The following is a 21,679-nucleotide window of genomic DNA, read 5'->3' as shown; positions in this document are numbered from 1 at the left end:
CAAACAAGCTGAAGAGATGAAGAAGGGTGAGCCTGAGGATCGCCAACAGCACTCGGTGCGACGCCGAATGGCTCATCAGGACCACCTAAAGTTTCAGTGTGCCAAGGCCCGAGGGAAGAAAACAAGTAAGCAAAAGAAAAGAGTGATCGGCAGAATGCCGAGTAGTTCAGCAATGCAATTTTAGATCACCCAAAGTTACAGAACCATGTGGATGCTAAATGCCAATACAAAATGGCGATAAAAGTGGCCAAAGGAAGGCTCGATGACTGGTTCAGTGAGCCCGAATATTTTTGCCGAGTGACCCTTCGCAACACATTTTTTAGGACTATTGATACATGTTTGAACATTTAGTTTAGCATCTTAACTCATATATTATTAATCTGTTTTTGAGTTTTAAACTGGGAGATAAGTTTTCTCTAGTTTTTCCTAAGCCTTGAAAAAACAAAGTTTTTAACTTTTGAGAAATTGGAAGTGGGTATTTGAGATTCTTTGAATTTGAGTATTGTAAGGATGAATATGCTCTTACCAGTTGATTGATAATCAATTTGGTAACAACTTTAAACTTTTTATGATGTCTAGCTAAAATCGCAATTCTTGGGTGCGATTATGGGCTAATTTAGTTTATGGGTATTGCTAATTGTTAGTTTAAATTCTATTTATAAGTGAGTTTAATCATTAATTGTTGTTTAATTTAAGAATTGTAGTTGCAAATGCAGTTCTAACTTTGTGTTCTTGACTTGCTCAAGATTATGGTTTTAGAACTAAGGTGTTTGATTGTTGGTCAGTGGGTATTGAGTTGTCCTGGGTTCAGCTCGAGAGAGTAAATCTTACACCAAATCCCGTACGTTCAGCTCGAGAGAGTGAATGTACTAAGGTTTGGGTTGTACTTATTTTGCATGCCCGTTGATGTTCGAGAGGAATAACCTTATTTCGGGGTAATTGTTCGAGAAAAAGTTTTTCTCTTCTATAGCCTATCTTAATCAGCAATATCTAGCAAGTTACTAATAGTTGCAATCACCCATTTGTCTATATTATCCTATAACCAATCACATCCCAAGAACTCGTCTAATTGTTGTTATTTCGTATTTTTTACCATTGTTTGTAGTTGATAATCAAATTCAGAACCCCCATTTGACATTCGTGTCACCCAATGATTTGAATGATGTTTTTACTCGATAATTTTTATTCCTGTGACTGTTTGGAACACGTTTATACTTTCCACATGAATTTGGAACAGATACAGCTTCCTGTGGGATTCGACCCTAACTCATTATAGGGTTTTGTACTATCTAACGATTGTTGACACTTAGAATGGGATGAAGTTTCCTTGAAACGTTAAACCAAAATGGCTCCAGTGCCGGGGAGTGGTGTTGTATGAAATTATTTTAGGGAAGTTGAATTTTATTCTTTTTAATCATTGTTAGAATCTACTTACTTTCAGTTTTGGTTTGTGTGTTGCTGTTTGAAACGAGAGAAATGAGTGTCAAAAGAAACAATTACAACCAAGTGAACCTCTCTTCATTGAAGATGATGATTCTTAGGGATAATAACCTAAACTTCCATCACTTGGAAGGTGAGATGCTTAAAGAGTTGTGGTTGAGGTTTAAGAGACTATTGCTTCACTGCCCATCTCAGGAAAACCAAGATAAGATGATGTTGGAATGTTCTATTGAGATCTTGGTTCTAAAAGCACAGGAGTGGTTGACCAACTCCTCGATCACATGACTAAGACCAACAATGAGAAAGAAAAGGACAAGAAATTGTTCAATCTTTTGAATCTGCTAGATCTCTTGGCCGAAAAAATATGGAATCAGAAGTAGTGTACAATAAGAAAGATAAGTACATTCCCCCTCACGAGCGTAAAAAGCCCAAGGAGTATGAGGGTGTACAGATAGAAGAGGTACTCTTATGCATTCATTACAAAGTCGAAGAAATCTAATAGAGAGTTGAAAGATATAAGAGAGAATGTCTCAATTTTAAATCACATGATTGCCGCACATTCCATATCAATTCAGGAACTATAGACCCAAATATGTCATGTGTTGTGTTGTTTCGACCCAAGAAAAAAGGGGTTTCCTAGTAATACTATGGCTAACCCCAAGAATGAAAAATAAGTGGGAACTTGCATCGTGCCACGACATTAACTAAGGTGCTTTTCGGGAGGCAACCCATATTTTTATCGCTTTATTTTTTTTTTTTGGAATAATTGTGTGTTGATTGTGCAGGTTGAAGTGTACAATGTGTTTGAAAAGTGCAGGTTCGCGAGAAAAATGTCCAGTCGGTGACTCGCCAAAGAGGCCACCAAGCCTGACTTGGACCGCCTTTGGACTCAAGAAATTATGAAGATGGAGTCTGTAAAACTAGGCAAGCCCATTGACAATTCTGTGGATCGTTGGAAAAATCGGCGAGCCTGACTTTGTCTGTCATTTGGACCCCCAAATTAAATGGAGGTCCTGTAAAACTCAGCAAGGTATCAGCGAGGAAAAATATCATCGCCAAAAGGGCGCAAACCTAATGATTTTTAAAAGGCCAAAGGTTTAAACTTTCAAACTTCTTCACATTCCCTCACTTTTTAACTTCATATAATCATACTTGCACTATAATTTCTTATATTTTTGCATTTTACCACTTTTTGGTCGAAGATTTTCTGTCAGGAGATAGAGACTTGCTGCCTAGCTTTACAAATTCATCTTTCGGCATAAAGGTTGGTTTTTCCGAACCCCAAACTCGTAAATAGTTATTGAACTCAAATTTTTTTTATAGATTGTGTTGATGTGTGTTGGGTCTCTGCTTATTTTAATTTTGATATCATGCTTTAATTGCCTAAGTGTTGATTTTCCGAATTGCATGCTCCAAAATTAATCATAAGTTGTTGGGTTGTGCTTAATTGTTGTTGAGTCTAGTCGGGTGAAGTCTGCGTAATACAAATTGTGCTAAATGACGTGATTGCCCAATGATGGAGGTTTAACGTCATTCTTAATAGCTGAAGTAGTCAAATGGCCAATTTTTGCCAAACTAGAGGAAGTTAGAGTATCCCAGTTGCATGGGTCTAATGGATCTGGGCTTAGTAAAAAAAATGTGTGTGGTTTGATTTTCTTTTCAGGGATTGTGGGGTTGATTTTTGGTAGTTGGGATTGAAAATAGGAACTTAAGGCAGTTAGGCGAGATGGGTCGAGCTCGTCGAACCACTTAGTGGTTCGTCGAAATCCCCCTTAATCGTCTTTAATTTAGTGGTTGTGTTGAGTTTGGTTCAGTAACATCCGGCAAGAAGCCTAAGTTCGCGAGTACACTCCGCGACTCGGAAAAAGTCTCCTTGATCTCCCTTTCTGCCTCCTAACACATTATGACTTTTGGCGGGCTAATTTGTGATCATCAAATGATATTGATGATTCACCAAAATGCCCTTCTCATCGCCGACATGCTATATTACTCGGATATTTTTTAGCCAGCCCATTCGGCGAGCCCGATCTGGCTCACCTAAGTGACCTGAGGACTCGCTGATGGTCAGCGAGTCTTTTTATAGCTTCTTTTTCTATTTTTTTTTCTTGAATTGTTTCTAACATTCTACGATGTTTTTGCAGATATGGCTAGAATCTACTTGGATGTGTCACCCCGTAAAAGAACACGGGGCATAGTTATTAATAAGAGGGAAGGTACCCTTTCTAAAAAGAGAAAGAAAGCACCTCCCAAGGGAGGCAAAGTCAAGCACAAAGAACCACTATCTGAGGTACCAGAGCGCTACTCTGGCAGCAAGGGAGAATCCTTTGACTCCACGTTGCATTCTCTAAGCCTGAGGATGACCGGCCTTTGTAATCCCGGCGTGAGGAGATTCAAAAAAATCATATATGCATTCGACCCTCCATTAATGTATCCGACCCCCGTTTTAATGTATTAACGCATGTATACGACTCTCTTTTTAGTGTATCAGCACTTTGATTTTTTGGTCATTAATGTATCCAGACCCTTCATTAATGTATTCGGCCCTCTTTTTAATGTATCAGTACATGTATCCGACCCTCTTTTTAATGTATTAACGCTTTAATTTTTTTTGTCATTAATGTATTCAACCCTTTTTTTAATGTATCAACGCTTATGAGGGATTTTTGTAATTATAAACTTTAAGAGATTGATTGTAATTTTGCCTTAAAAGTATGTGATTGTTATAATTTGCCCTGAGAAATAACTAGACTTGGGGTTTTAGGCCCAGATCCAATTAAAATGGCTTTTTGGCCCACCTATCTTAAAGTCTAAAGAAAACTAAATTATGGTTTTCGACCCATTTTAATACAAAATAGTGATGGTTGTCTCATTGGGCATCGGCTTATTTTCATGCTACTTGGACTTGCGGTAATTTTCTTGGGCTTTTGGCGCCCTTTTAATTCTCATTTGTCATGATATACACCAAGTGTATATTTTGATGTATACAACCTACTCTCGAACTCTCGGACCTGTATTTTTGTTCGAACTTTGTGTTTTCTGCATTAATTCACCTTGTACTTCAACATTGGGCCTGTATATTGTATTTTTGACTGTACACCAATGTATACAGCGGATATATCAGTGTATACAACCCCTTCTTTGGGCTTTCCAGACACCTAAAATTAAATGTTTTAGCCTATGTATCAGTCTCCATCCCTGTTCATCATTTCAAGACACGATTTACTCGATAAAAAATAGAATCAGGCCTCTAATGCTAATCAACGGAATGCAAGGAAAAGGAGTCTCCTAGGTCTCGGGAGGAGCCGCTTCACACATAGAAAAAGAACAAAAAAAGATAGAAATTAGTAATGGGGCATACTTTAAACCTATATAATACAACCAAGACACATGAAAAAGAAATAAGACAAAATAGGCATGTGATTAGTTCACTGCCAATGTTATGCAAATATTAAAAAGGAACGCATACAATACTTAAAGAACTTTCACTTAAATCAAATTAAATTCACATAATAAGATGACACATCAAATGGTAGTGATAACTAACAGTAAGACTAACAGTGATTAAATCAAGTGGATTTAGGCCTAATTAATTATATAAAGGTAATGATAAGGAAGCAATTATCAATCAAAAGTAGAGCAGACCATTGAAGCTGATATCATTAAATCTAAAAATGAAATATGAACCATAATATGGCAATGGTAAACATATGCATCAATAGAATAACTTGATCACTATACACATGAATAAATCAGTAAACGAAATTAACAAAATAATGCTACTGTTTTTCAGAATATTTAGAAATAAATGAGAGAGGGGTCTTAGCATTTTTACCAACTTCACATTGAGAGAAGGGACAGGGTGCAGGCAAAAGAACATTATGATAGTAACTTTAACAAAATTTTCATGCACCCAGGCATGTCTTCAAGGATAAACAAGAATGCATTAACACTCAAATTCAAAAACTATAATCTTGTGAAATGAGACTCAATAAACAGAAGCCATTGTAAAAGAAGAAAAGAACACAACTCATGCTTTGTAAACACATACGGGAACAGGACAATCACGAAAATTGGAAAAGAGTATAACGAGTTGTTGCAACATTCAATCTCTATATTGGTCATCTTCGAGAATCTGAATCAACATTGCAGTAGCAAGATGAAAGAGCTTTTTAACGCTAAGAGACAATTAAAATAAGAAAATGCAGGTTCGACAGCATCAAAACGAGTGTATGGAAAAGAAAATAATTACGACAATTTCAACAAATGAGCAATGAAGTAGCAGTAATAAATACATAAAACAGAATTAACTTAAACTTAAGATCGAGTCACTGAAATTGATTAATAAAAATACACCATACCAAACTAACACTAGATCAACACTTAAAAGCGAATCAGCCATATCACAAGGCTTTTCTGATATCAAATAATATCAATTTATTGAAAGAGAAAAAGAGGCGATGAGGAATAATTATAAAGGAGGGGGCATTACCAACTTTCAGGCAGTGAACGGGGACGAGACAAGTAGAGAAATGAATACTTCCACACAAACACGAACCAACAACGAATGAGAGGTTTAAGCAGCAAATGCAAAATCGAACTAGCTTAGAAGAACGATGGTGATCAAGCAAGAAGAGTGAGACTCGAACAGAAACTAACTCATCTTGCTCTCTTTCGAATGTATTTCCTATATCTTATAACTATTATTGGTGTGTTATTCTTTATGCCTTAGTCAGATTTCTCAATTTTTTTCAACCTCCATAGTGAATAATAAGCAACTATATATAGAAGGATAATTAGGGTTCAGAAATGGGGGAAATGGGATGAAAAACGGATAGGAACGAGTCCCATTTCGATTTCAAACTTGAAATTATTTTCACCATTCAGGGGAGACATCCTTTTGCTGAAATTTCAACCCATTCGGGAAGAGGAAAGGCGAATCGACGCTCCGGATCAATTCTATTGTCCTTGGGTGCAACGTGGCATCATCTCACTCTATTAGGATGATTTTGTGTGCTCTTGTTACTCTACTGCGACAGTACTATTAAGAGGGAATGGAGGAAGAAGACAATGAGTTCACAGTGTACAGTCTGATTCACGCGACTAAGGTGTGAACCTGCTGCGTATTTCGTCGTGACTTGCCATGTGCTATTGTTGTCATTTCACGTTCCACATCGCTTCATTTTCTGATTTTCGTGTTCACGCATCTTGGAATTTGACGTTGATGGGTTATGTTGTCGTTTGAAAGTTGATATTAACGTTGGGTATCTAGGTATCTTTACTGATAGGAGGAATTTGGAATAGAAAGAGTAGGATGGGATTTGTATGGGTCTTTTGTATAGGAGAAGTGGGTTAGGCTGCAAAAATTATACAGAGACCCAAAATCGACGTAAGAGAGATTTAAAGGTGAGAGCATCAGGTGACTAATTTGTAGTTTGAGACAAGGCCATATGAGTTACAACTATAGCCATTTAAAGTCTCAACGATAGCCGAATTGAACTAATTTGCGAATCCGACTAAAAATCAAAATAATAATGAATTAATATAGTTAATTTATGAACTTCACAATCTTAATGAAATAAAAAAAATTGACTTAAATTTAAACTAATTAATTCAAAAGTGTAAATTATATATAACTAAATTAATTAGTAAAATATTTAAACAAAACAAAATCATTTTTGAGATGATTTTCAAATATTCTTAATATAAACTAATTATAAAAAAAATTATATAAAGCATATTTATTATTTAAATTTATAAAATGACTAAAATTACTTTAAAATAACTTGAAAAATATTTGAATTTTATAAAACTAATCATTCTAAATCACTTGGAAATTAAGAAGCTCGTGAATCAATTCCTATCGGGAAGGGTCACAATTAGGTGTCAACACCGGCCTCCGGGCCTTCAAGTGCACCTGCTTCTACTTCCTCCTAGACTCCCAGTCCCCGCACTCCAAGATTACTCAGGCCATGATCCTAAAGATGGAGCACTTAGCTCATTCTACTAAAGTACTAGCTACCTAGTTGGAGGCTGAGGTACATTGAATGTAGGAGTGTTCACGGTTTGGATAAAAACCGATCCAAATCGAAAAATTGAACAAAACCGATTTTTATTTGGGTTAGGTGTGGTTTGTTTTTAGATTTCTAAAAAGCGACAATATATGGGTTGGTTATGGTTTTGTTCAAAAAATTAAAGAAATAATTGAACCAAATCGACAAGTTATATACATTTATTTTATTAATGTGCATGCATAATATATTATTTTTATAAATAATTTTAAATATATTATATGTGTTTTCTTCAAAACTTATTTATACTTTACTTATGAAAGATAAAATTCCCAAGGTGAAAATATTTATCTTATTGGTTTTACGAATATGAGTGTATCTATGGCAATTCTTTATAAGATTGAAAATATCACTTTCTCTTTCTTCTAGGCCAAAATAATGAATTTTTAAGCTTTATTCATAGTAAATTCAATGATTGATAGCTCTCTAATGTCAGTCATTCAACTGTTTTTGTTTGAACTGAATTGTTGTCACCTTTTTTATGTTTTGAATAAATTATTTCTTTTATTTTTGTCTATGTTTGATAACCGAATTACCAACCCAAACCATTCCAAAATCGATAACAGCCAAACTGATAAATATATATTATATATTTGGTTTGGTATTGATAATTTTAAAACCGATGTAGTTGGTTTGATTTTGATTTTGATCAATAACCGATCAAAACCACCTGTAACACCCCTACTCGGATTATTGCGAGGTCCACTCTATCTGAATTAACACCCCTCCTGACATTTATTGACACTCTCACGGCAAGAATGGAGACTTGTGAGAGTCCACATGAGGCTACTTCAGAGGTGACGACTTTGAAAGTCGAGGTTGCAGATTTGAAAAATGTTGTGCACTACTTGAAGTCCACAGACTTCACTTCACTCTTGGAGGCAGCTCATGATATGGATTATCCGGCTAGTTCTGAGATACCTCCGGTTACCACCGGAGAAGTGCCTTTGAAGGATGTGACAGTTGATGTTTCAGAGGCTGAGACCGATCAGGATCAGCTTGGGGTGCAAGACATCATCGTATATGATGATCTGGTCGACTTGGGCGATGCGATGCTTGAGACTTCCCGCCAGACCTCTTTGAGAAACATCGCTATGGTTGAGTCTAGTGGAGCAGGTGTTGCAGATATGACCCTGGGCCTTGATGGCCCAATAGATGGAGTGTAGACAAGACCTTTATTTGCCTCCCTCTCTATCGTTTTGAATAACTTTTTACTATGTTATTGCGTTTGAGGACAACTGCCTTTTTATTTGTGGTGGGGTGAGGTATTTCCTTACCTACATTTTTTGACTATTTTTTTTGTATATATTTTTGGGTTCTGGTGTTTTAAATTTTGTTTTGATATTGTTTTGTGGGTGTTTGAGCTTGTGTCTCCTTATGATGAATGTAAATAGTTTTGACCCTTTTAAAAAAAATTGCCACCTCTTGTGTGTGATTATGGTTGTTATTATACAAATTTGAGTATCGGTCATGATCAATACCGATGACTTGAATATTGCACTTAATCAAAACAAATGAATACGCGGATACAATGAGGCAAATGAAGTTGCATAGACAAAGTGTGAACTTTGTGCATCTCGTTGTAATTAGCCGATTATCGAGTAAGTTTCTTGTGATGAACATAGCATACTAGCAAAAGTGTGCAGTCTTGTTTGATATTGGTGTCAATACCTTGTGTGATGAGCTTGTTGTGAACCTTGTGTGATGATACCTAGAATGTTCCCTGTTGGTCCAGTTGACTAAGTGATGTAAGCGCTTGAAAAGATCTTAGGCAACAATTTTGAAGAGTGAAACAATTTGACAATATACCTCTTTTGTGGCCAACCTTGTGGGTGTGTGAACTTTTCTTGAACCCTTTTTGAGTCTTATCCTTTTCTTGGAAGAAACTTGATAAAATTGTAGCGCCTCTTTATCCATTGACACATAATCCTCATGAAGTGTGGTGTGTTTGAATAGTCAACTTAGGCCAAAAAAAAAGAAATGGGCATGTCTGGTATCGCATAGAAGTAAATAAGGGGGTGAACTTTGAGCATGAGTGACAATGCTGAAGAAAAAGAAGGAAAAATGATGGTCATACCACATTTGATGAGGATAGCAGCCACTGAGCCTAAATGACCATTCCTTTACACTCAGTCACGTTACAAGTCTTGAAAAGACCTTATTTATCTTGAGTGAGCTAAAATGAATGTTGATTGGAAACTAATGGCAAACCTATAGGTGAAGTCATGCATGTCATCTTTGTGAGTGTGAGTTGTATATGATTCCATAGCTATAATTTGTTTAAAATATTGTGTGTGAATATGAAATCATTCTTGTTTTGAGTGCATAGTACCTTTGTAGAGCTTGAAGTTGCATTTGAAGCAAGTATTGTGAACTTGAGAGTCTCTGATAATGGTGAATCACAAATTGAATCATTGAGTGCACAGTTGATCCTTGCATGAGTAAGTTGAGTCGTGTTGTGTCATTCATGATTGAGTTTTGTGTATCACTGTTCAAGAAATCCTTTTTGAACTGTTGAACTTGAGTTTTACTTGAGGACAAGCAAAAGTTTAAGTTGGGGGTGTTGAGTCCAAGATTCGGACTCATTTAGGGCTTTTTTTATATATAAAAGTAGTGTACCCAAATGTTTATGTTGTACCAATAACTGATGTAAAACCCTTGATTTTCAAGTATATAGATTGAGGAACAAAACAAGGACACTAACAAGCAAAAAGAAACAAATAAGTTGAAGAGATGAAGAAGGGGAGAGCCTGACGATTGTCAAGAGCACTCGGCGTGTCATCGAGTGGCTCATCAAACGGCCTAAAGTTCCAGTGTGCCAAGCCATGAGGGAATAAATCAAGTCGGCGAGAGAAAAAAGTAGTCGACTGAACGCCAAGTAGTTCCGTGATGCAGTATTAGATCGCCAAAAGTTATAGAACCATGAGAATGTTAAACTCCAAGATAGAAGGGCGATGAAAGTGGCAAAATGGCGGGTCGTCAAGTGGTTCGGCGAGCCCAACTTACTTCATCGAGTGACCCTTAACAGCATATTTTTGACGACTATACGTACATGTTTGAACATTTAGTTTAGCATCTTAGCTCATATATTTTCAATCTATTTTTGAGTTTTGAACTAGGAGACATGTTTTCTTTAGTTTTTCGTAAGATTTGAATAAACGAAGTTTTTCACTTTTGAGAAACTGGAAGTGGGTCTTTGAGATTATTTGAATTGTAGAATTGTAAGGACGAATCTACTCTTACCAGTTGATGGATAATCAATTTGATAATGGTTTTTACCTTTTTATGATGTCTAGCTAATACCCTAATTCTTAGGGTGTGATTATGTGATTATGAGCTAATTTAATTTATGGGTATTGCTAATTGTTAGTTTAAATGCTATATAGAAGTGAGTTTAATAATTAATTGTGGTTTAATTTGAAATTGTAGATGCAAATGCACTTCTAATTGTGTGTTCTTGAGAGGTTTTAGAACTAAGGTTTTTGATTTATGGTTAGTGGGTATTAGGTTAATTTGGGTTCAGCTCGAGAGAGTGAATCCTAAACCCAATCTCATACGTTCAACTCGATAGAGTGAATGGACTAAGGTGTGGATTGTTCTTATTTTGCATGCTTGTTGATATTTTAGAGAAATCAACTTTATTTGGGGTAAATTGTTCGAGAGAAACTTTATCTCCTCTATAGGCTAGCATACTTTCTAATATCTAGTTATTAACTAATAGTTACAATCACCCATTTGTCTATATTAGCTTATAATCGATCATATCCCAAAAATCCATCTCATTATTGTTATTTTGTATTTTTAACACTGTTTGTAGTTTATAATCAAAACCAAAACCCCCCATTTGACATTCATGTCACCCCTGATTTAAATGATGTTTTTACTCAATAAACTTTATTCCATTGACTGATCGGAACACGTTTATACTTGCCACTTGAATTTGGAACACATACTACTCCCGATGGGATTCAACCCCAACTTATTTAGTTGGGTTTTATACTGACTAATGATCATTGACACTTAGAATTAGATGAAGTGTTAAATCACTGGACCACACTCTGCCCATCAATACATCAGAGTTTGATTATCGGATGTGCATTATTCAGAGCGGAGAATTTGGTGTAATGTCAAGCAGAGGGAGTCCCTTGTGAGATAGTTGTCCTAACATCTTGCTACTGACAAAGAGCGTGTCGAGTTAGTCTAGACCCCGAGCTTAGGTCCTAAGAAGGCAACCATGACCTTTGCCTCTAAATTTTTTTGGTTACTAGTGCATAACCATATCTCCCCTACTCAAACGGATAATGTACTCACATGGTATCATGTATTGATGGTTACAACTATGGTCCAGTTCAGAGATAGATTTCGGTCGCATCCTTATTGCGGTGATCCATGAGAGGGTCATTAAGGCCACCATTTTTCCCTTCCCCTGCCTCATCCTTTAACTTTGCATGGACTCTGTCCCACAAGTATGGCATTGTGATCGGTTGATTCAGCGAACCAAGAACTTTGATATCGGCCTTATTCGAGATGATGCCAATGTAGCTGCACCTCGTAGGGAGCCACGGGTTGAGATGCCACTATTGGGGGATGATCTTGTAGAGGGTGGAGCAGATGCAAGATGATGACACTGCCACTATAGCAGATGTCCAAGATCCTCTGTCTCCGACCGTTAGTCAGGCCCCTAGCTCTTCCAGAGCCACTCATTCTTCCGGTTTCACTGCCATCCCTCTAGCTCGAGTATAGAAGATAAAGGAAGAGATGGCCACTCTGCTTCAACATGTGAGTCCATGGATAAAACATGCTATAGTGAAGTCTGAGGCAAGGGTTGAGTAGCGGATGGAACATATGATAGACTAGAAGGTACATGTTGTTCATAAGCGCCTGGATGTCCTTGATTTGTGAGTCCTGGAGAGGCCATCTGCAATAGTTGATGTGAACACCTTCAAGAAGGAGTTAGAGAGCCTCTGTGTTGATATCGTTGTACTTCTCGCTCCCCTAGATATAGAGCCATAGTCTACTCCTACGGCACCGATTGATGATGTGGTGATGAGTGCCTTATACTGAGATGATATGTCGCAACATTCTTCCCGTTCTACTAGGAAGTGCCCCTGCTCCGGTCGCACTTCTGATGATATTGAGTCTAAGAGAGTGAGGAAGAAGGAGCGCCAGTAGACTGAGGTGGCTAGGAGGGCATCCATAATTGACGAGGAGATGAGACAATAGATGGACAGGGAGATAGGTGTGGGTCCATCTAGCGGTATGAGCACTACTGACAGTGTTGTGAGAGTTGATGAGAGTACTACTGAGAGTGTTGGAATAGTAGATGGGAGATGACATTCTAAGTGTTGATCCAGCGGGCTTCAAGAAATTGGACCCACCTGCTTCTTTAGTGGTCTTCGTCTGCATAAGCGCCACAGGTTTAATATAAAGTTGATGGTCAATTTTCAAGAATAGTGAAATTATATAGAGCCGATGGAAAATAGTTTCGGCAAGTGAAATGATATAAAGTCAATGAAAAATGGTTCTGGTTAGTGAAATGAAATAAAGCCGGTGGGAAACGGTTTCAGCTAGTGAAATGATGGGAAATGGTTTCAGCTAGTGAAATGATATAAAGTTGATTGAAAATGATTTTGACCAGTGATATTGTGTTGATAGGAAATAGTTTTAACACGAGATTAATTATTGAGATTTGATGCATTTTGATGTTTATTTTTGACTTACTTGTTAATTTGATGCACTTATTACGTGTGCTTGACATTGAAATTGAGTTTCTTGATTCGTTTTGGTTGTTGAATTGTGATTATTGAGCCTTGTTAGTTGTGTATCATAGAATTGTTAGATTGGGCTGATTGTTGTGCAGGTTGTAGTTTGAGGAAGTTTGATTGAGATAAAAGGAGTATTCAATTTTCTAGCTTGTTGTTTTGTTTATTAGGTTGTTTGTTGAATACCGTGTTTTTGGTACTCACTTCTTGCTTCTACATTTGTGTAGGTTCTGAACCCGATATAGTGTGATTGTTCATCTTCTCTCTTTCTGAGACTTGTTGAAAGACTTGAGATGTTGATGCATGTCATCGCGACAGATCCTCTTTTTCCTTTTCTTTAAGTTTTGTTTTATTTGAGAGACAGACTTAGAGACTTGTATTTTTTTCTTATTTCACAATTTATGTATTAGTGGCTTCTATACGTGACAACCAGATTTTGGGGTGTTAATAGTATAAACAAGTTTTTCCGCTTTTATCTTATTCTTGCTTTATCTTTTTGCATTTCTTTTATTTCGTTGGGTTGAGGCTGACTTGTCATGGTTGGAAAAGAAAAATGTCATCATGACCATTTTGAGTCGTGACAAAATAGCTAATTTAATCATGATAAAAATGTTTTGTGACTACATTACGAAATTGTTTTAAATATTTTGTAATCAATTTAAATAAGGGTTCATTTTTAGTTATATATTTTTAATATATGATTATCTTCATTTAGTTTTTTCTTTCCTTTCATTTCCTTGATTTTGATTAAAATGTTTAAGGTGAGGTGTCAAATCATCCTTCTGTTGATAAGTTTTACCCTTGTTTATTCTATTTCATCCATATTCGTTTCACATTTCTCTTTTACAAAATCTTTAGCAAATCATCAATAAGAATATTTTTTACTAAATAATTAATTTTAAGAGAAATGAAAATATTAATTAATTCTAATTTGATCTTGTAGCATGACAAGTATTTTAGGACAAACATTTTTTTGATAAAATTGATAACTAATATAAGGTGGAAAGATTATATTTTTTCCTTCAATTTTGTTCATTCAAAATATTATTAAAACTCAAATAAGTACTTTTTAATTAAAAAAGTTAAAATACAGTTTGGAAATACGAAAATTTCTGTAACTTTTTTTTTTAAGAAAAAAGGCGTTATTAATTAAGAGTGCATTAACTATTGAAACCATAAAATTTCTATTTATCTTGTTTAAATGTTAGAAGTGTTTAAATTTTTAGTGTTCTTATATTTTTTTTTGTCATCTCATCTAATTCATTATTTTTATACAGTCCTTAGTGTTTTCAAGAAACTCAATTAGACATGACAAAGATGAAATTTTTTATGTATGTCAAATCAGATCTTCAAAAGCTTTATAATCTTATTTACAGATTTTAATCATTTAGTTTCCTTTTAATAGACATTTATTTTATTTAAATTTCATTGTGAATCAAGTCTTTATATTTTAAATTTTTATTCCTTGCATTATTTTGAGAGGATTTGTATCTTTCTATTTAAAAAGATGTTCCATAAGAAAAATATTACTTATTTCATGTTGGACACGGTTATATTTATATAATTATAACGGTTGACAAATCATTAAATTTAATAATAAAAGATCAAAAGTGTAAAGAGGGTCATAAAAAATCAAAAGGATAAAGAGAACAATTATTGTTAAAATAATTGGTGCTTAAAATTTTTTTTGTATGAATTTTCTCTCATCTTAACACGTAAATGTATGAGTTATTACTAATATATAATAATTTGTTGATCTTAAATTGGCTTTAATTTATATGAGTACGAAAAAGTATTTTAAAGAAAACTCTTAAGAGTAAATGCGTTTATTAATTAATAAATTAATTAAAATTTTAAGATTTTTTTTTAAAAAATAATTAATTAAGGATATAGATAATTAAAATTTAATAAGCAATTATGGAGAGAAGTCCAATAAGTAATATTGAAGGGAGAAAGAGAGAGTGGTCAATAGTTGTCCTTGTTCAACGTAACGTTAATGACTTTGTTTTTTGGAATTTCCATTTCCATTTCCATCTTCCTACAAAATTCAATTTCAGCTTCTATTGAAAATCAAACTCTATCTTGGAGAATTCACTGTCTTCCCATGGAATCTAACTCTTCTTCTCCAAATACCATTCCAGTTTTCTCCACTTTGGCTTCACCATTTGACGAAAATACTGATTCCAATAGAAAACCCCTTAGTTTGTGGCCTGGAATGTATCATTCTCCTGTCACTAATGCTCTTTGGGAAACAAGGTCCAAAATTTTTGAAACACTTCTTGATCCCCCTATTCATGCTCCTCCACAAAGTCAATTGCTTACAAAAAAACCCTCAGACAGCAGGACTTCAATTCTTTATAATTTCTCTACTGATTTTATACTCAGAGAACAGTATAGGGACCCGTGGAATGAGGTCAGAATTGGCAAGTTGCTTGAGGATCTCGATGCTCTTGCTGGCACTATTTCTGTCAAGGTACATTCTTTTTCATATCTTCTGCATAACACTTGAACCTTTTTTTTTATTCCAATGCCTGATAACTATTTATGAATATGAATCTATTAAATAAGCTTATTAAGAACAAAAACGTGATGAAATAAATGAATGAAACAGTAAAGCTTAGATGTTGTTGATTTTGGCTTAACAAATCTTAAGTGCACACCCAAAGTTGGAGGGTATAGGAGGCCAAGCTAAACGACACGGTTATGTATTATGTCTTATTCTTAGCAGCATCAAAAAGGAGAGTATGCATACTCATTATTGTGGATATATTTGTTATGCTTCGCACCATTGATAAGGGGATTATGGTAACTGTCTATGCTCTAGAGCTAAAAGAAAACTCTTTTTCAGTAAGAATTTTAAAGTTAAAACCTACAGAACTTTTAGGTCATGTAAGCAATTGTTAGTTTATTGTTTTTTCTTGAACCAAGTGATTAGAATTCCAGAAATGGGATTGATGTGTATTGTGATTTGTGATGTATATAGTAAAATGCAGGGAAGGGGACATTGTTCAAAACACAACAGAAAAGAAAACCTGATCTTAATATGTGATGTAAGGATCATTAACTATATGTATGATCTAATCCCATCTGCGATTCTCTTCCATATGTTCATCAAAATTCACTTCATTTGAGGAATATATTAGACAAATGTGACACTTACACATAAAGATCCCCTACAAATCAGTTCTTATTTTTGTGGAGAAAGGGGAGAGTTAAATATACCAGTCAGTGTCTGCACCATTTGGTAAAAAGCTATTGAACAATGATAGATTATGGAGTAGATGAGATTCACGTTGAATTAGTTTCTTGTCTTTATTTCATGTAAGAACTTCGTGCAGATGAATTCCTGCGGAGAGATATGATCATCTTCTCCCTAATATAAAATATCTATAACAAACAAGATCAGGGGTCCAAATGTAATATCTGGTGAGCAGCCATTACCCAATCTCTCCAACGAATAGGTTACAATTTGATTTGCATTGGCCTGTATATGTAGTGTATGGTGAAGTAAAATGTAGATTGGATCTGAACTTGTTCACTAGTAAATGGCTAACTCAAGTCATTCAAAGATGCACCAATTTTTCTTGTAAGATTGAGGTGGTGGAATAGGAAAATGGCTTTTTGGATCAGTAGAGTTCTTATATCAACTGAATTGGATGAAAGATACCCAGACTTGGTTCAACAGGACTTATCCTACCAATAACCATCAGTTATTTTCGAGTTGCTTAGGTAAAGGCCAGAATTGGATGCTTTTTTTTAAAAAAATATGTATTGGAATGCATACAAATTATTGTGGGTCATCTGGATGAACTTTAATTCATCATTTATATTTTTGATACCAAGAGAAGGGAGGCATCTGATATTGAAGACCCATAAGTCTGGTAGTGAGCATGTACAGGACCATGGTTAAGGTACTATCAGTAAGGTGGAGGATAATAACGGATAAGTATCTCTTACTTAGAGAGTGCCTTTGTGAGTGGAAGACAGATCTTGGATAAGTTTTATTGCCAAGGATACTGCAGACTTGAGGCTGAGAAGGGGATGGTCGTGGTTTATGATTATACTGACAAAGAAGATATAGAAAGGAGCATCATGAAAAAAGGTTGGTGAAATCGTACTACAGTTTCTTATGCAATGGGAGTGCTAGAAGATCATATGATCTTGAAATGGACAAAAAAAATGTTACTGCAGAAAGTGACTTTCTTTACATGGGGTGCCATTTCTGCTTCAACCCTAATGATGGATGACTTAAAAAAGGAGGGATTGCATAGTAATAATTGGTAATGCATGAGCAAGAGGAGCGTTGAGGATGTGGATCACCTACCGTTATATTGCAATTTTGCGGTGGAGTTGTGGGCATTATTCTATTCCTATTAATGCTGTTGCTGAAGAGATTGAAAAGATTTTAGCATGTTGGAGGATGAGAAAGGTCGAACAAGATAGAAAGAAGTGTGACACTTCTCTTTTTTAATTTTTTGGTGATGTAGAGAGAAATAGTAGAATATTCAGGTTACAGAAAATTATGTTGGGGGTTAAAGAATTCTCTTTTCATTTATATTTGATGCAAACAAGATCTTCATTTTATTAGATAGTTGAATGGATCTTCTGGAGCTTTAATTAGTGTGTTCCTTACTTCTATACACTGCCTTGGTTTGATTTTAAGTAGTAACTTTTTTTAAGGAACAATATGCACTGTACGATTTTTGGAAACTTTTTCTTTAGAAATTGACATTCTTGAGTGCTAGCTTATGTACTTCAACATATTATTGGAATTTGTCTGCTAAACTTGCTGTTGGTTGAATCAGCATTGCTCGGACATTGATAGCATGACTAGACCACTCTATTTGGTGACTGCTTCTGTTGATAAAATGGTGCTGAAGAAGCCGATCAGCGTTGACACTGATCTGAAAATGGTTGGTGCAGTCATTTGGGTTGGCTTTTCTTCAATTGAAATTCAACTTGACGTTATACAGCCAGCAAATGGTATTTTCTCAAACTGAATTCATGTATTAGCATGTGACAATTTTCATGGTCATTAGCTGCTTCTCTCAAATGTATCAATCTGATATCTTTGAGTTAATGACTTCCATACTTACTAAAAGAAGGATCTTTTACTTAGCAACAAAGACTATTAAGTACAGAGACCAGAAAGTATTTTACATAGCTTACCATGTTAATGTGTACCTAGTATGTGAATTGGTTAAGTTAAAAAAACAATGACAATCTTAGCCTAAACCTGGTTTTGAGACCTAGTCTTGTTTTTTCTTATTTTAAGCCCACATCAGCTTGTTAAATTTCAAAATGTTCTGTCTTTGACTTGTACCCTTAGGGCGTGAGGATTAAAAATAATAGTGATGGGATAAAAAAAAAATTATCTTGTTTGTTTGCCATGTTTGGGATAACTTATTCCACCATTTATATCATAGTGATGGGATAAGTTATCCCATATACATGGTGAGACAAGTTATCCCAGGATAGCTAACCGCAGGATAACTTATCCTGGGGTAACTTGTTTCCAACCAAATGACCCCTTAAGACATGGCAATTAATAGTTGAAGTATGCCAGCATTGCTGTCATCCTCCAAATAATCACCTGACGCACCATTCAGAGGCGAAGCCAGGATTTTCAATAAGGGGGGTCAAAATTTGTAGAAATAGACACATGAAGTAGCCGAAGGGGGTTCGACATCTACTATATATACATATAAAATTATTTTATCCATATATAAATAATATAATTTTCCGTTGAAGGGGGTCCGGATGAACCCCCTTCGTACAAGGTAGCTCCGCCCCTGCATTCATGAATGTAGATCTTCTCTCCTTATAGGAATTATACTGCTTTTGTCCATCCCAGTCATATAATACATGCTTTTGTACTGTTATGAAACTAGTGGATATTCTGTTCTTCTATGTGCCTGCTATTCACACATTTCTCTCAGTTTCTCACTTGTGGTACTTTTTCTTCCGTCAACACCAGTGAGACTGTTAGTAAAGCTAAGAAAGGAGCTTAACTTTATCAGCTAACTCATCATTAAGTACATGGTGGATAACCCTGCATGCTGCTAGCTTCTCTTTCATTCTTTCTCAAATCTCACCATATCTTTTGTTCCTTTCAAAACTAAATCCCACTTTTTATGCATTCACTTCGTCAATTTTACTCATTGAATTTCTTTTTGACATCTATGAATCCAGTTTAACGTGGATGATGTTCATGCAGGGAACAGTGATCCCTCAGAATCAGTCGCTCTGACTGCAAACTTCATTTTTGTTGCTCGTGATTACAAGACAGGGAAAGCTGCTCCAGTGAATCGATTATGTCCCGAGACAGAAGCAGAAAAAGTGCTCTATGAAGCAGCTGAAGCTAGAAATAACCTTAGGAAAAGAAAGAGGGGGGGAGACAGAAAGGAAATTGAAAATGGGGGAGTTAACAGACTTGAAGAACTATTAGCTGAAGGTAGAATATTCTGTGACATGCCAGCCTTGGCAGATCGGGACACCATTCTTCTCCAAGATACCCGCCTTGAGAATTCTTTGATTTGCCAGCCACAGCAAAGAAATATTCATGGTCGGATCTTCGGGGGATTCCTGATGCTCAGAGCATTTGAACTTGCATTTTCGACAGCTTATGCTTTTGCCGGTTTGATGCCATCCTTCCTGGAGGTTGATCATGTTAATTTCCTTAGACCTGTGAGTGCACTATCTTGAACCTCTCCTCTTCAGTTTTCACTGTTAACTTGATTCATAGTGGAACTGTTTAAATATTTTTTTAACCAATAAATGGGTACGGTAGGTCTCGTACCAACATCAGAATACCCTTCCTACAACACCAGCATACCTAGTACTTGTTTACCCACGACCAAAATTAGTACATGGACAGTTGTTCTTTCCTCCAGCATTAGACTGCCTGTTAGCTACACAATTCAAAATGCAAGAACTGCTCTTGGTTCCTCAGTACTACATACTATTCATTACTGATCAGTTGAACCATATTCAACCACATTAGCAGGAAGAAAGTCCTACTTATGTATGGGAACATGGAAAAGATGAAATACTGCTAAAAGGAAATGCTCGTTCAATCACTAGTATGCTTAATGAACAAAAGAGAGGATTATATCATTTTTACATTTTCCTTTCCTAGTTTATTCCAGTGGTGCAATTTTTTTACTGTTGCAGGTTGATGTTGGAGACTTTTTGCGTTTCAAATCATGTGTACTTTACACTGAACATGAGAGTACTGATCAACCTCTGATCAATGTAGAAGTTGTTGCTCATGTTACTAGGCCTGAGCAGAGGTCTAGTGAGGTATATTAAACTTCTATGAAACAAACTACTCCCTCTTTTCCATTATATATGACTTCTTCTCTTTTGGTTTGTTCCATGAAGTAAGACACCTTTCTGATTCATCAACTTTAAATTTTCCATTTTACCCATAAAAGTATGCTCTTATATCCGCAGAAGTGTCATGTCTAAGGGTAATTTTGGTATGTGTTGGAAGTCTTTTGTTCCTTTTCAAAGGCCGTGTTTGATCAAACAACACTTTTGTAAACAAAACCAAGGGATTAGTTAATGTTGTAGCAGAAGTAGTAGGTGGTTGCTAATGTAGCTATCCACAAAATCCCGGAATTGCTCTTATTCTCTAAACCGAAATGCAGGTATCTAATAGGTTCTACTTCACATTTACTGTCCGTCCAGAGGCTAAGGCCACAAATACTCAATTCAGGATCCGTAAAGTTGTCCCAGCTACAGAAGAAGAAGCTCGTAGGGTTCTGGAACGCATGGATGCGGATCATCAGCAGTCATGTGTACCAACAAATGAACATCTCGTGGGAAAAAACTAGATAGATGTCAATTGGGTTTTGACCTGTTTGTAGTAAGTCCATAGAAATTTATCTGTTGAAAAGAGGGTTTATGCTCAAGTCCATTGCAGCCACCATTGGTACGGAAAAGAGGTATATCCAGCTTAGGCTGGTATTGGCAAATTATAGTCATTTGTTGACCTGATTTTGAGTGGTTCGTGTTGGAACTCAGTCAGTATTGATACTGTTTTATGGTTTGTCCAAACTAATAATAGTAAATAACTCTTTGAAAACTTGTTTCTTCGAATTAATGGGTTTGCAATGCTAAAAGAAATGCATTTCTAGGATTGAAATACTATAGACCAACTCAACAAGTAAAATTAAATGTGCACTGCTATTACTAAATTATATTTACTTGAATTATTATAATTTGATGTTAACACGTAGGTTGGAAGTTGGAACTAGTGCTCTTTACATACAAAAACATAAATGCGGAGCATTTGGCTTTCCTCCCCCATTATGCGGCTGCAATCGTGATTTCCTTTTTCTCATTTCTCATAATCAGTAAAATTAGTTAAAACTTCTTTTCGAATCAACGGTAAAATAAAGTTGA

At 35.7% G+C, this 21,679-nt stretch overlaps 1 protein-coding gene and 1 long non-coding RNA gene across 2 annotated transcripts; one reads left to right on the top strand and one right to left on the bottom strand.

Annotated features, from left to right (window-relative positions):
- Positions 1–4,472: 4,472 nt before the first annotated feature.
- On the bottom strand, positions 4,473–6,781 carry LOC107030742. The gene is made up of 2 exons (XR_001458138.2): positions 5,930–6,781; positions 4,473–4,745 (listed from the first exon to the last, which is right to left on the bottom strand). It is a non-coding gene; the product is annotated as an uncharacterized LOC107030742 (long non-coding RNA).
- Positions 6,782–15,224: 8,443 nt separating this feature from the next.
- LOC107029136 (acyl-coenzyme A thioesterase 9, mitochondrial) lies at positions 15,225–21,377 on the top strand. The gene is made up of 5 exons (XM_015230462.2): positions 15,225–15,743; positions 18,076–18,253; positions 19,488–19,957; positions 20,444–20,572; positions 20,923–21,377. The coding sequence occupies exons 1-5, from the start codon at positions 15,267–15,269 to the stop codon at positions 21,106–21,108; spliced, it is 1,440 nt and encodes a 479-aa protein (XP_015085948.1). The 5' UTR covers positions 15,225–15,266; the 3' UTR covers positions 21,109–21,377.
- Positions 21,378–21,679: the final 302 nt, after the last annotated feature.

This window comes from Solanum pennellii, chromosome 9, assembly GCF_001406875.1.
Source record: "Solanum pennellii chromosome 9, SPENNV200".
Lineage (NCBI taxonomy): Eukaryota > Viridiplantae > Streptophyta > Magnoliopsida > Solanales > Solanaceae > Solanum > Solanum pennellii.
The sequence above is the reverse complement of the archived record's forward strand: the minus strand, read 5'-3'. Positions and strand labels throughout refer to the sequence as shown.